The sequence below is a fragment of the Lissotriton vulgaris genome, chromosome 11 (assembly GCF_964263255.1).
Source record: "Lissotriton vulgaris chromosome 11, aLisVul1.2, whole genome shotgun sequence".
In the NCBI taxonomy this organism is placed as follows: Eukaryota; Metazoa; Chordata; class Amphibia; order Caudata; family Salamandridae; genus Lissotriton; species Lissotriton vulgaris.
This window is the reverse complement of record NC_141699.1, coordinates 591,623,062-591,635,470: the sequence shown is the minus strand read 5'-3', so window position 1 is coordinate 591,635,470 and position 12,409 is coordinate 591,623,062. Positions and strand designations below refer to the sequence as shown.

The following is a 12,409-nucleotide window of genomic DNA, read 5'->3' as shown; positions in this document are numbered from 1 at the left end:
AGCACCTTTTCCTACTGTGGGACTGAAGACTGTACAATACAGGTACTCTATTGGTAGGGGGAGGTCCAGGGGCGATGCTAGTGCACCGGTCCACCTCAACAGTGGCACGTTTGTTTTTCTTTGCTTTTTGCTTTTCCAGGTCACCTGAGCCACAAGGAACCAGGGGTTCCTGGTCCACCTTCGTTCCGTGAGGTATTCTCCGCAATGATTCTTCAGTGAATAGCATTTGTTCCTTGTGCAGATAATCTCCGGATGCCATGACAACGTCTCTTGTGTAGTCAATCAATATCCTCTTTTTGCTAAGAATTTCTTCCTGCCCAGCCTACTCCTCACTTGCATAGATTGTTTCCCCTTGAATGTGTTTGCCTCGCTTATTTCTTTCTCAGAATGCCGATGGTCTTTTCCCCTTTGCATCTACAGGTTTCCATTCTACTATGAGATAAAGATGGCATTTGTTATCTGGCTTCTTTCTCCATACACAAAGGGAGCCAGTCTCCTCTACCGCAAATTTATCCACCCAGCGCTGTCAAGGAGAGAAAAGGTAAGATGGACATATGTTGTCGCACCTTCTTTGTACCACCTCACGTTTTACATGGCTCAGCGTATGCCTCATTCTTGTTATGCTCCATCCTATTCCTGCACTGAGGCCTACACAAGGTGCACTATGTATAGATGTGACTTAAGTTGAGTGAAATAGCACAAAACCGTGCAGCACTTTAGAAGATGCAAGTACTGCAGATGGGCATGGGCTTGTAATGGAGAGGCAAGTGGTGAGGATGTGTCTGGTGAATAAACCAGTGTATGGGCAAGAGATAATGATGTTTGTCAGCTTCTTGGACAATACTTGCAAGACCTGAAGTGGGATAGTGTTTCAAATTCTATGTGCATACCAGAAGGTTTGGTGTCTTGTCTTCATACCACACTTCTGCTGCCTCTTAAGTGCTAGAAATAAAATACATAATTACACGTACTCGATTTATGGACTTCCAGGCCATCTCTGAGTGGATGAACATGAATTATCTCCAATTGAGCACAGACAAGACGGAGATTATGTTGTTTGGAAAAGCAGCCTCCATTTGGACAAACGATTGGTGGCCTCATCAACTGGGCGTTACGCCTGTGCCTAAACAAGCCATAAAAAACCTGGGCATGAAATTTGACCAAGCTCTCACAATGAAAGAGCACATTCTGACCACCTCTGGAGTATGCTATTATAACATGCGTCTTCAGTGCAGAATATTCCCCTACCAACCAACCTCTGCCCGTAAGACTCTGGTACAAGCCTTGGTAATAAGTAGATTGGACTACGGCAACGCCCTTTTCGCAGATATCAACAAGACCCTAGTGGCCAAACTCCAGGTAGTCCAAAACACTGCTTCCGGGCTTGTTCTTATCTGCCCGTCGGGCACATCCTCCGCACCGTTGCTGAGAGCACTGCACTGGTTTTCAATGAAGAAAAGGTCTTGTTTTAAGATATGTTGCCTTACCTATAACGCCCTTAATGGAAAAGGCCTGCTATATCTGCAACAAAAAAGTAAAACTTTCACCCCGAGACGCTGCCTTGGATCCTGTGACAAAGCCTTAAGCGTACCTCACATTAGTCTGTCACGTAGTGGAGGAAGGGCTTTTCTTATCTTGCTCCTTACTACTGGAACACGTTGCCACTTTATGTTCGTACACGTTCGAACTACTGCAAATTCAGGAAACCCCTCAAATCCCACCTAATCTAACTTTATCGCTGAATTCAGTGGCCAACATAGCCAACTGAAAACTTTGACTGAGAAATAACATTTATGACTTTTTAGAGAATTAGTCATAAATTGGTCATTTAAGTGGGGAGTTTACAAAATTGGAGAACCTACTCTCTTCCTAAGGTGGTTCACGTCAAATTTCTATGAGTAGTGGGTTACATTCCTCTGGCACCTTTATCACTTAATGCAATTTGTGGAATATTATTTCCTTTTCTGCTGTTTCTAGTTGCGAATTTTACATTGTGACTGCATTACAGATTTACGTGCTTTGCATTATCCTGCATTTAGTGGTTGGCTAAGGGATTCACCACAAGTGTTTCATGAATTGAAGGAAAGTGGCTGTGCCTGAATAGATCTTAAGCTTTATATCCTACTTCTGAGACACACAAATTCGGACATGATACTATATTGGTAGCTGCTGCAGGACGCATGAAAGTAAATGCTCTGGATAGTTCAATCCAGATACCACTTTTGGTCCACAAATGTGTTACCGCTGAGTTCAAACCTGTAGTTCATGAGATTCTAGAACATCCTGTGGCTGCTACAGTCCATTTTTCGGCAGAGCTAGGCTATTATCTTATAAACAGATTCCCCACAAAGAACTACAGAAACTCTGAAGGATCCAAAGCCAAGCAACCATTGTCTGTCATAACTGAAGAATAACAGTTCGAGGCATTTTTCTGGATTACTGTGGCGGTCAAATGGGGAAAGAATGTGTTAACTGAGAATTTTCCTATGTGGGTGCTTTGTTACCACTGCTGTCCCATGGCCACCAATATAGTTTCAATTGAATGCACAAATTGACTTTCCGGTCAGGTTTGCAGTCATGCCTTACTCTGGAAGTTTGTGTAGGGTTAGAAGCTTTGAGATTTAAAAAAAAAAACCTCTAGGACCTAAATGTACAGAGAGGTCAAAAGAGCAGTTAAAATCAACACAAAAATAACCAAAAGGTTAAACTAAACCTAGTATGGTTGAAATATGACCCAAACGGTTTTCTGGTATTTCTTTCCATGACATTGACCCAAAGGCTTTTGTTACCCTAAGATACTGCGTGTGGGTAGACTCCCAGCACTTCGAGGAGACATCTGAAGTTTTGTGTTTATTTATTTTATGTTTTATGTTATTTTGGCAGAGCCCACTTATACCAAAGCTTTGTGGGGCGAAATGTGAACGCTCCAAATAAACTGCAAACTGAGATGGAGAAAGGTCTAAAGATAGTTGAATGCGCCTCTAAACAATTTTTATAGTAGTTACCTAAAACTAAAACATCATGGAGGAGATCGCAGTGTGGTAGGTTTAGTATTACATTTTCTGATAGATACATCTGCCAGTGGATTCCTCACCTTGTGAATATCCCCTTGCGTCAGCAACATTCGGAAATTCTTTTTGTAGCTTCGCGCCGATGTGGACGACGTCATAGAGGCCCGGCATCGCGTGCGACTCAGCTGACGTCACCGACACCATAATAGGTCCACGCCGGCGTGATGACATAAGTTCCCTTTTTTCCGCGTCGTCGATGCTAACGGTTTTCAAGGGATCGTTTGTAGCTTTTACAGTAACTTTGTTACTCTGTGATTTTCTCTGTGTTCTATTTGTCTTCTGTCCCGGTCTTCTTCAAAGACATCTGATTTAAAGCTTGCGCGGAATGTGGCAAGACCATGTCAATCACTGATCCGCATGAGTCCTGCGTCTGGTGTCTGAGCTCCGACCATGACGTCGAGGATTGCCCTTCTTGCAAGAAGATGACAACGAAGACCTTTCGAGAGAGGGAGACGAAGCTCCTTGTTGCAAAACTTAAAAGCAAGAAAGATAAGAAGACTTCGAAGTCTCGACCTCGGCGGTCGAGGTTGAGGTCTCGTTCGAGGTCGCGCTCGGAGTAGTCTTCTGCTCATGCTTCGAGGTCTTCGAGGAAGAAGCACAAGAAGAGGAGCCTTGAGTCCCGACATCACTCAGGCAAGGACTCGAGTTCGAGGCCGAAGTCGCAAGTGAAGCTACTTCATAAAGAAGCGGTGGCTTCGGCAGCCCAGGACTCTGAGGGTGCGGCTTCGCGTGCGAATTCGCCTGAGTCACCGAAGCAGCTAGCGAACCCTTCTCCGGACCCTTCCCATCCTTCTGGTCAGGAACCAGCCTGAAGAGGAGGTCGACGTTGTGACGACTCCGCTCCCTCTGGAGCAGCCTGGAGGCTCCTATCCTGCCTTTCCGGCCCCAGGTCAGGATCCGACACAATTCCTCAATGCCATGTTTGGTGTCTACTCCAGGGCAATGTACCCGTCTGGTGCACCTGTTGGTCCCACAGGTCCTATGGCGTTTAGTCTGGGTGTTCCCCAGGCTTATGCTCCTGCGCCATTTATGCCTTTCATGCCGGCTCCAGCACCGAATTGGCATTTTCCGAAGCCGAATCCATGGACGACGATTCCTTCGACGCCGGTACCCTCGACTCTGATGCCGAATCCGGTTCGACCAAGAGTTGAGCTGCCTCGCCCGACTTGGGGTTCGACGCCGGCTCCGATCCAGCAGAGTCGGTCGTGGATCTGTCCGCTTCGTTTGTTAAGGAGAGGTCGAGGCGTGAGGCACAGAGGCTTTTGGAGGAACAGAGGTATCTGGATGAAGAAGTGGAGGAAGGTGAGCTTCAGGAGTCTGAGGATCCTTTTGATGACCTGAGGGAGGCTAGTGGCCTGGAACTGTCTCCTGAGTGGGATTTGGCCTCTACATCTGATACACCTTCTAGAGATGTGACTCCTTACCATGTGGTGATAAAGAAGGCGGCAGACTTGTTAAACATCACTCTGCCTACTGCTGAGTACAAGTTGAATATTCTGACGGAGGTCCTCCATTCACCTTCCTCTGTAATTGAACCAATGCTGCCATTCAATGACGCTTTTGCTGAGCCAATCTATGAGGTGTGGAAGAAACCTTTGTTAGCCCCTGCTGTTTCAAGGGTGGTTGCGAGGAGATATAGGGTGGCTCCTAATGACCCTGACTTTTTATCAACACACCCCCTGCCTGAAAGTTTAGTTATACAAGCTGCCTGTTCTAAGAAGTCTGCGGGAGCTTTTCCGCAGGTTCCTGGGGAAAAAGTCGAGCAAGCAGGATCAGGCTGTTAAAGTCTTCTCTTCAGCCAGCATGGCATTAAAATCTACTAATGCGACTTGCCTGATGGGACGTTACATCCATGCCCTGATGGATTCCGTAAAACAGTTGGTGCCCAAGATTCCTGAAGCGGATAGAAAGAACTTTCAGGAGGTTATATCGGACACTCAGGCTGCAGCAAGGCAGGTAATCCAGAGTGGGCTGGACACTGCAGATTCGGTGGCGAGAGCCATGGGCTCTTCGGTGGCCACTAGGAGAGCTGCGTGGTTAAAGTCATCAGAGTTCTCAACAGATGTGCAGTCTGCCTTGATGATTTGCCCTTTGATGGATCTGGACTGTTAGGGAAGAATGCTGTCGCTGCTTCAGAGCGTTTTAAAGACAGCAGAGTGACGGCGAAGTCGTTGGGCCTTCAGACAAGAGGCACATTTGGGAAGCGCTTCAGAGGATTTGGCAGGTCTTCCTTTCGAGCCTTCAAACAATCTCAGCAACAGCCACAGCAGCAGCAAAATGCGCTGTGCATGTCTCATAGGGGCAGACAAAGAGCTCGTCCCAGAGGTAGTCAAGCCTCCTCCTCCTCTTCCCCTTCCCAGCCCCCCGCCAACGCAGCAAAGCAGCCCTAGATCTGCCATTCCGGATCATGTGGGCCCAGTGGGGGGTCGGCTTACCCATTTCCTACGAGATTGGGAATTGATTACATCAGATCTTTGGGTTCTCAATCTCGTGGAGAATGGGTATGCTCTTCCTTGTCGGGAGTTTCCCCCAAGTTACCCTCCTTGCCAAGGTTTTTGTTCGGAGGACCACCTGCTTCTCCTGCAGGAAGAAGTCCTGGCACTGTTCAGAAAAGGTGCGATAGAGGTGGTTCCGGAGCAGGAGAGGCGTCAGGGATGCTACTCTCGGTATTTCCTGATCCCCCAAGAAGGATGGCAGACTTCGTCCAATCTTGGATCTCAGGATCTTGAATATTTACCTGAAGCAGGAGAAGTTCAAGATGCTCACCCTTGCACAGGTTCTTCAAGCGCTGCTGGAAGAAGACTGGATGGTGTCGATCGATTTACAGGATGCGTGTTTTCATATTCCCATCCTGAAGTCAAACAGGAAGTATCTCCGTTTCACGGTTGGGTCGCAGCACTACCAGTTTGCGGTCCTTCCGTTTGGTCTTACTACTGCGCCTCGAGTCTTCAGCAAGGTGATGGCTGCGCATCTCAGAAGTTCGGGGGTACCGGTATTCCCGTATCTGGACGATTGGCTGATCAAAGCAGAATCTCCAGAGATAGTGCTCCATCATCTGCAAGAGACAACTCAGTTGTTGCACAGGTTAGGTTTTTCGATAAATGTACCCAAATATCACCTGGCGCCCTCCCAGCGCAACCTGTTCATAGGTGCGGTACTGGACACAACTGTGTGTCGTGCATTCCCTCCTCCTCAAAGGATTCGCGACATACAGGAAATGATTCCTTTATTTTACAATGGAGCGGTCGTTCCAGTCCTGAAGGTCCTTAGTCTCCTCGGTCTGATGGCTTCCTGCATCCTGTTGGTCAACCATGCACGCTGGCACATGAGGGCACTCCAGTGGTGCCTCCGCAGGCAGTGGTATCAGCACAACGGAGATCTCAGGGAGTCAGTCAGGATCTCGAGAGCAACTGCAGCGGATCTGTCTTGGTGGGGCGTGCAAGGCAATCTTTCTCAGGGAAAGCCTTTTCAACTGCCTCCATCTGTTGCCACAGTGATAACGGATGCATCCACTCTAGGGTGGGGTGCTCATCTGGGGGATCTGGAAGTCAAAGGTCTTTGGTCTCCAGAGGAAAGGTTGCTTCACATCAACCTTCGAGTTGCGGGCCATACTTTTAGCGCTCAAGGCCTTCCTCCCTTCCCTTCGCGGTCAGTCAGTTCAAGTTCTGACGGACAACACGACCGCGATGTGGTATATCAACAAGCAGGGAGGAGTAGGATCGCAGTGTCTTTGCAGAGAGGCTCTGCGTCTCTGTTCCTGGGTTCAGGACCATCGGATTTGTCTGATGGCAAATCATCTGGCCGGGGTTCTGAACGTACGTGCAGACAGTCTCAGTCGGCAGTTCTCAGCCGACCACGAGTGGAGGCTTCACCCGGAGGTGGTTCGTCACGTCTTCCGGACGTGGGGAACTCCTCAGGTGGACCTGTTTGCCACTCACGAGACTGCTCACTGCCCGTCATTCTGCAGTCTCCAGTTTCCGATGCAAGGAGCACTGGGGGACGCGTTTCATTTGAGTTGGGACTCGCAGCTCCTTTATGCGTTTCCTCCCATACCCTTGATTCCTCGGGTTCTGAGGAAGATTCGACAAGACCGGGCCCAAGTTATATTGATCGCCCCGGATTGGCCAAGAAGGGTATGGTACACGGATCTTCTCCACTTCTCCTCGTGCCCTTCGCTCTGTCTCCCTCACAGGGCAGATCTCCTCTCCCAGATGGAGGGGCAGGTTCTACACCCCCACCTCCAGACCTTACACCTTCATGCCTGGAGATTGAGCGGGGCAACCTGAATTCCTTTTCTCTCCCACACGATGTGGTGGATGTCATATTATCGGCCAGGCGTGACTCCACCAAGTCCATTTATTCTTATAGATGGTCTAAATTTGATACTTGGTGTGGGGAGAAGTCTATAGACCCTTTAAGGGCTCGTTTGTCCAATATACTTCAATTTACACTTTCTTTGGCCCAGAAGGGTTTTGCGGTGGCAACTATCAAAGGTTATTTATCAGCCTTATCGGCTTTCCTTTGTTTGCCGGACCAGCCCTCTTTATTTAAATCTTCTATCGTATTACGATTTATCAAGGGCCTTACCAATAAATTTCCTCCAACACCTTTTATTGTTCCTCAATGGGATTTGAACCTTGTGCTTACGTTTTTGATGGGTTCGCCTTTCGAACCTTTGCACAAGTGTCCCTTGAGACTTTTGACTTTCAAGACTGTTTTTCTGGTGGCAATTACCTCGGCAAGGAGGGTAGGTGAGCATCAAGCTCTTAGTTCAAAGCCCCCGTTTTTATCCATTCATGCTGAACGAATGGTTCTCAGGACCAGGGCTGCTTTTCTGACGAAGGTGGTAACTCCATTTCATCTGGGGCAGTCCGTTACCCTCCCTACCTTCTATCCTCCCCCTCACCCTTCCAAGGAGGAGGAAAGGCTTCACTGCTTGGACCCTAAGAGGGCTGTGAGTTTCTACCTGGACAGGACGCGAGAGTCCAGGTCGGATGACCAGCTGTTCGTTGGTTTTGCTGGCTGCAAGAAGGGGAAGGCGGTGCACAAGCGCACGCTCTTGAGATGGATTGTTTTATGCATCAAGATCTGCTACTCCCTGGCGGGTAAGGAACCTCCAGAGGGTATAAGGGCTCATTCTACTAGAGCTAAGTCTTCAACATCTGCTCTTTCCAGAGGTGTACCTGTTGAGGGTATTTGTAGAGCCGCGACTTGGGCCTCCCTCCACACTTTCGCGAAGCATTACTGCTTGGATACCGAGGTGAGGAGGGATGGCCACTTTGCGCGCTCTGTCCTCCAAGATTTTCTAATATAGGAGAGTGGACACCCTCTTCCGGGAGTGGGGACTGCTGTGGGACTACTTACAAGGTGAGGAATCCACTGGCAGATGTATCTGTCGGAAGAACAAATTACTTGCCTTCGGTAACGCTTTTTCTGGTAGATACAGTATCTGCCTGTGGATTCCTCACTGACCCACCGCCTCCCCGTTGTCCACTCTTCTGTACCGGAGTTTGTTGTCAAGGAATTGTTTTATTTTAATTGCATTCCTGCATTTGCTTCACAGTATGTGTGTTATCTTGACATTTGTGTACAGTGTATACTGTGGGTGTATATATCTATTGTCATCGGTCCGTCCGTGTGCCTCAATCACGTAAAAAAGGGCGGAACTGATGTCGTCACGCCGGCGTGGGCCTATTATGGTGTCGGTGACGTCAGCGGAGTCGCGCGCGATGCCGTGCCTCTATGACGTTGTCCACGTCGGCGCGAAGCTACAAAAAGAATTTCCGAATGTTGCTGACGCAAGGGGATATTCACAAGATGAGGAATCCACAGGCAGATACTGTATCTACCAGAAAAAGCGTTCTTACAACAGCAACCGAAAGAGTTTTTAGGCTACAAGTAGAGGTTTTCACCTTGAAATTGTAAAGTAAACCGAAAGGTGCCACTAGAGTGAAGAGGAGCAGAGGGAAGACATTTGGTAACTGAAAAAAGTATGGTGTGCTAGATAGCTAAAAAGAAATGTCGCCCCACATACATTAGTTTCAAGTCTGCAAATCAGGAAAATAAGGTAGTTGGTATTTTTTAAGTAATGGGTGTGACCCAACAACCCTCGATCTGTAGGAACTACCAAATACGATTTTCCATGATTATTCAGCCAAATCAAAGTTTTTTTTTTTTTACTATTTGACTCTTGGAGAGGACTGAATGTGTTGTTGCCTGAACTGGAAACCCATAATGCACCCAAGGTAAATTCCACTTTGATTTATTTTGTCCAGCATTTTATTCCGATGCAAACCCTGTCATGGGAGACTGACTGGAAACAAAAGATATGGTTTTCACACACGGGCAGCAAGCCAGGACACAGGCATGCCAGCATAGCTGACAAAACTATATTTTACTATCCGCGCTGTGCCCTAGAACCCGGCAGTTACTGGTCATGCGAGAAAGACTGCAATATTTAATTACGGCCCTTTGTACCAAATGTCAGCATTATAAGCGTGCCTTTTAAATTTGCCCCATATGCAATGCTCTGTTTCCCCCAAATAGACTTTAGGCCAGATTACACGTGCCTGGTAAATTACTGTCTCAGCGCAAACACCTGTTTGCACAGGGGTTGCAATTTTAAGTGGTAGGGGTTGCAGTTTTAAGTGAAATTTGCACCCTCAGTTAAATTTCAGCATGTAAAACCAGCTAGAATATAAAAGGGGGAAAAAGGGTCGGAAGTTAGAGAGAAAGGCAGATGTTTGTCCAGGAATAACCAAAATCTGCATATTCTTCTCTATGAAATCAAAAATACTCCAAGTAGGTGCTATTTATCGCACCTAATAAATAAATTCTGAGTCTCAAAGTGTCAGGTTTTAAATGCAATTTATTGCTCTAGGGCACTCGTGATCAGGCCCATAGAGTGCTGTCTTTGGTTGCCCTGGATTATACGCCTGGTGCACACAGGTTTTGGCAATAAAAACACTATAGTGAGTTAGAATCAAAAGCTCTGGGTACACCATGCTTTGGAGTCAAGCAGTGATGTTTTTACTGAGGTAGCATAAGAGGAATATGTGGTTGCAGTATACTCTTGAGCTTGTCTAGGAGGAACCGCTGGAGACTTTGATGGGTGTAGAGGAATATAAAAAAAAAAAAAAAATTACTGTTTTTTTTCACTGTACAAACATGGTCATGTGGCTTTGCTTCAGACTAGCATTCAACTGCATTTGAGAAACGCTTGAAACACAGAGCATCTCAAGGTGTGACATTCTTGCGATCTGCCGTGAGGTGAGGAAGTGGACCAATCCAAAAATTGCTGTTGTGTGGAGGACCACATTCCAACAAGCATTGGCTTTGCCAATTGGTCTCACTTATGCGAAAGCTATTGGCTTTGACCATCTCTTTTGGCCATGCTGTACAGCAGAGTGGTTGTGCTGCATGGCTAATAGTAAAGTTAGAAAAAAAGTGCTATGGCATGGCTTTTTTTCTTATGGCAGGTGGAGGACAGACACCTGGAAGACCGTGGGAGTGGGCAACACAGATAACAGGAGGGAAGGTGGGAACAGACAACTTGAGGGTGCGAGTTAATGGGATGGTCATTTTTTTTTTTTTTTTGTGGTGTGGGAGGATGCAACACACAATGGGAGGTGGGAAGTGGGAGGAAAGAAACACAGACAGCAGGAGGGTGGGGGTTGGGAGTATAGAAGCAAAACAGACCAGGGTGGGGTTGCACCTTAAAAGCAACATGGACAGGGGTGGGAGGGGAAGAAACAACATGGACAGGGGTGGAAAGGGAAGAAGCAACATGGCGATGGGTTGAGGGTCGGAGGAATAGAAACAACAGGATGGAGTGGGTGCTACGGACAGAAACAACACAGATGGGAAGATTAAAGAAATTAGTACCTCAATCACAAGCAGTGGACGGACAGCGGAAGGGCACTAATCAAAGTAAATCATTCAGGACTTGGCTCATGTTCAAAAGAGCAGGTAGTACCATCTGTAAGCGCTGGTCAATTAGGTACCAAATAAGAGTGACCAGGTTAACAAATGACGATCAACGGGCGGGCTCCAAGCCCCTTATAGTAAACATAAAAATGAGTAGTTAAACATTCACACTCTTTGGCATCAAACCATTAAACTACAGAAAAGCTCTTTATAGGACACATTTTTCCCAGAACTCCAGAGTTCTAAAATATCAAAGAAGAGGATCAGTTCAGAAGATGGCTGCTTCTCAGAATTGAAGAAAATGCCAACTCTCTGACTGCACCAAAGACACTTTCAAAAGCTAGAGTATACCTCCATTTCAGCATTATTTCATACTCTGGACTTGTTAACTCTGCAGGATGACACCCAGGAGTACACTCCTAATTATTCACATCTGTATCTGATAGAGACATCTAGCTGCCGATTCCTTACCCTAGATTTATCCCCAGGCACCTGACTGGATCCGAAAATCTCCGTAGCCATGTTGTCCACCAGATGTGACGTCATTCGAGTCCATATAAACCCTCCCCAGTTAGTTTCTTCCTTCCCGCACTTCCATGTGGATCCGGAGTGCAGTACCTCTGGCCATTTTTGGACGCTCTCGAAGTTGTTGATGCCACACTGTGCTCTTTCTAGATATCTTCGAGGCCCTTGGGTCTACAATGTCGAGCCCTCTTCCTATTTCCTTGTGGTGTCTAGGCACCCACCCTTACTCCAAACGGTGCGGCTCGTATCTTCAGCTTTGGTCATCAGTGCTACAGGAGCGCTGCATGACGCTGGTGGCTGCACGATGCTCGACTGCCCCTCGTTGATCGCGGTCATCTCTTCCGCTGAGGACCAGTTGAGGGCCAGCTCCTCCAGTCCTTTGTCCTTGCTGTCGCCTGGTAATTCATGCCGTAGGCGGTCAACGCTGCAGCCTTCCCACCCTGTCTGTGCAGTGTCCCTGACTCTCCTCCTATTCCTCGAATATCAGGGGGGATGTCTGTTTCACTCGTTCTGGTTTTTCCCGACCCCCATGCCACTGTGACTCAGATGAGGGACTACTATCTCTCCCTTCATGCCATCTTTGGCACTCAGCCTCCTTCTGGTGCGCCTCTCAGCCCTGAGGAGATCAATGAGGCTTTGACTGACTTCACGCCAGCTGGACCTCCCTTGTTGTCAGTCCCTGAATCCGTGTTCGACTTCTTTCGGCTTCGATGTACAGTCCTGGGTTCACACTTTATATCGGATGAGTTTGCGCTGACTCTGGCATTGACAACACCGCTTGCCTCTACTTTGTCTCTTCTCCCCGACGCTGAGGTGTTTTTAATTCCTCTATTGTCAGTAGGCCCATAAATTCGTTTTGTGGTGGTTCAGTAAATGTGTGCTTTACA

At 47.5% G+C, this 12,409-nt stretch overlaps 1 protein-coding gene across 1 annotated transcript in view; it reads left to right on the top strand.

Moving 5' to 3' along the window:
- The window catches only part of REEP4 (receptor accessory protein 4), a 121,542-nt gene that overhangs the window by 84,140 nt on the left and 24,993 nt on the right, over nucleotides 1-12,409 (top strand). Inside the window, exon 5 of the mRNA XM_086943685.1 lies at nucleotides 421-541. Coding sequence (XP_086799811.1) covers nucleotides 421-541 — 121 coding nt within the window. The remainder of the gene's footprint in view (nucleotides 1-420; nucleotides 542-12,409) is intronic.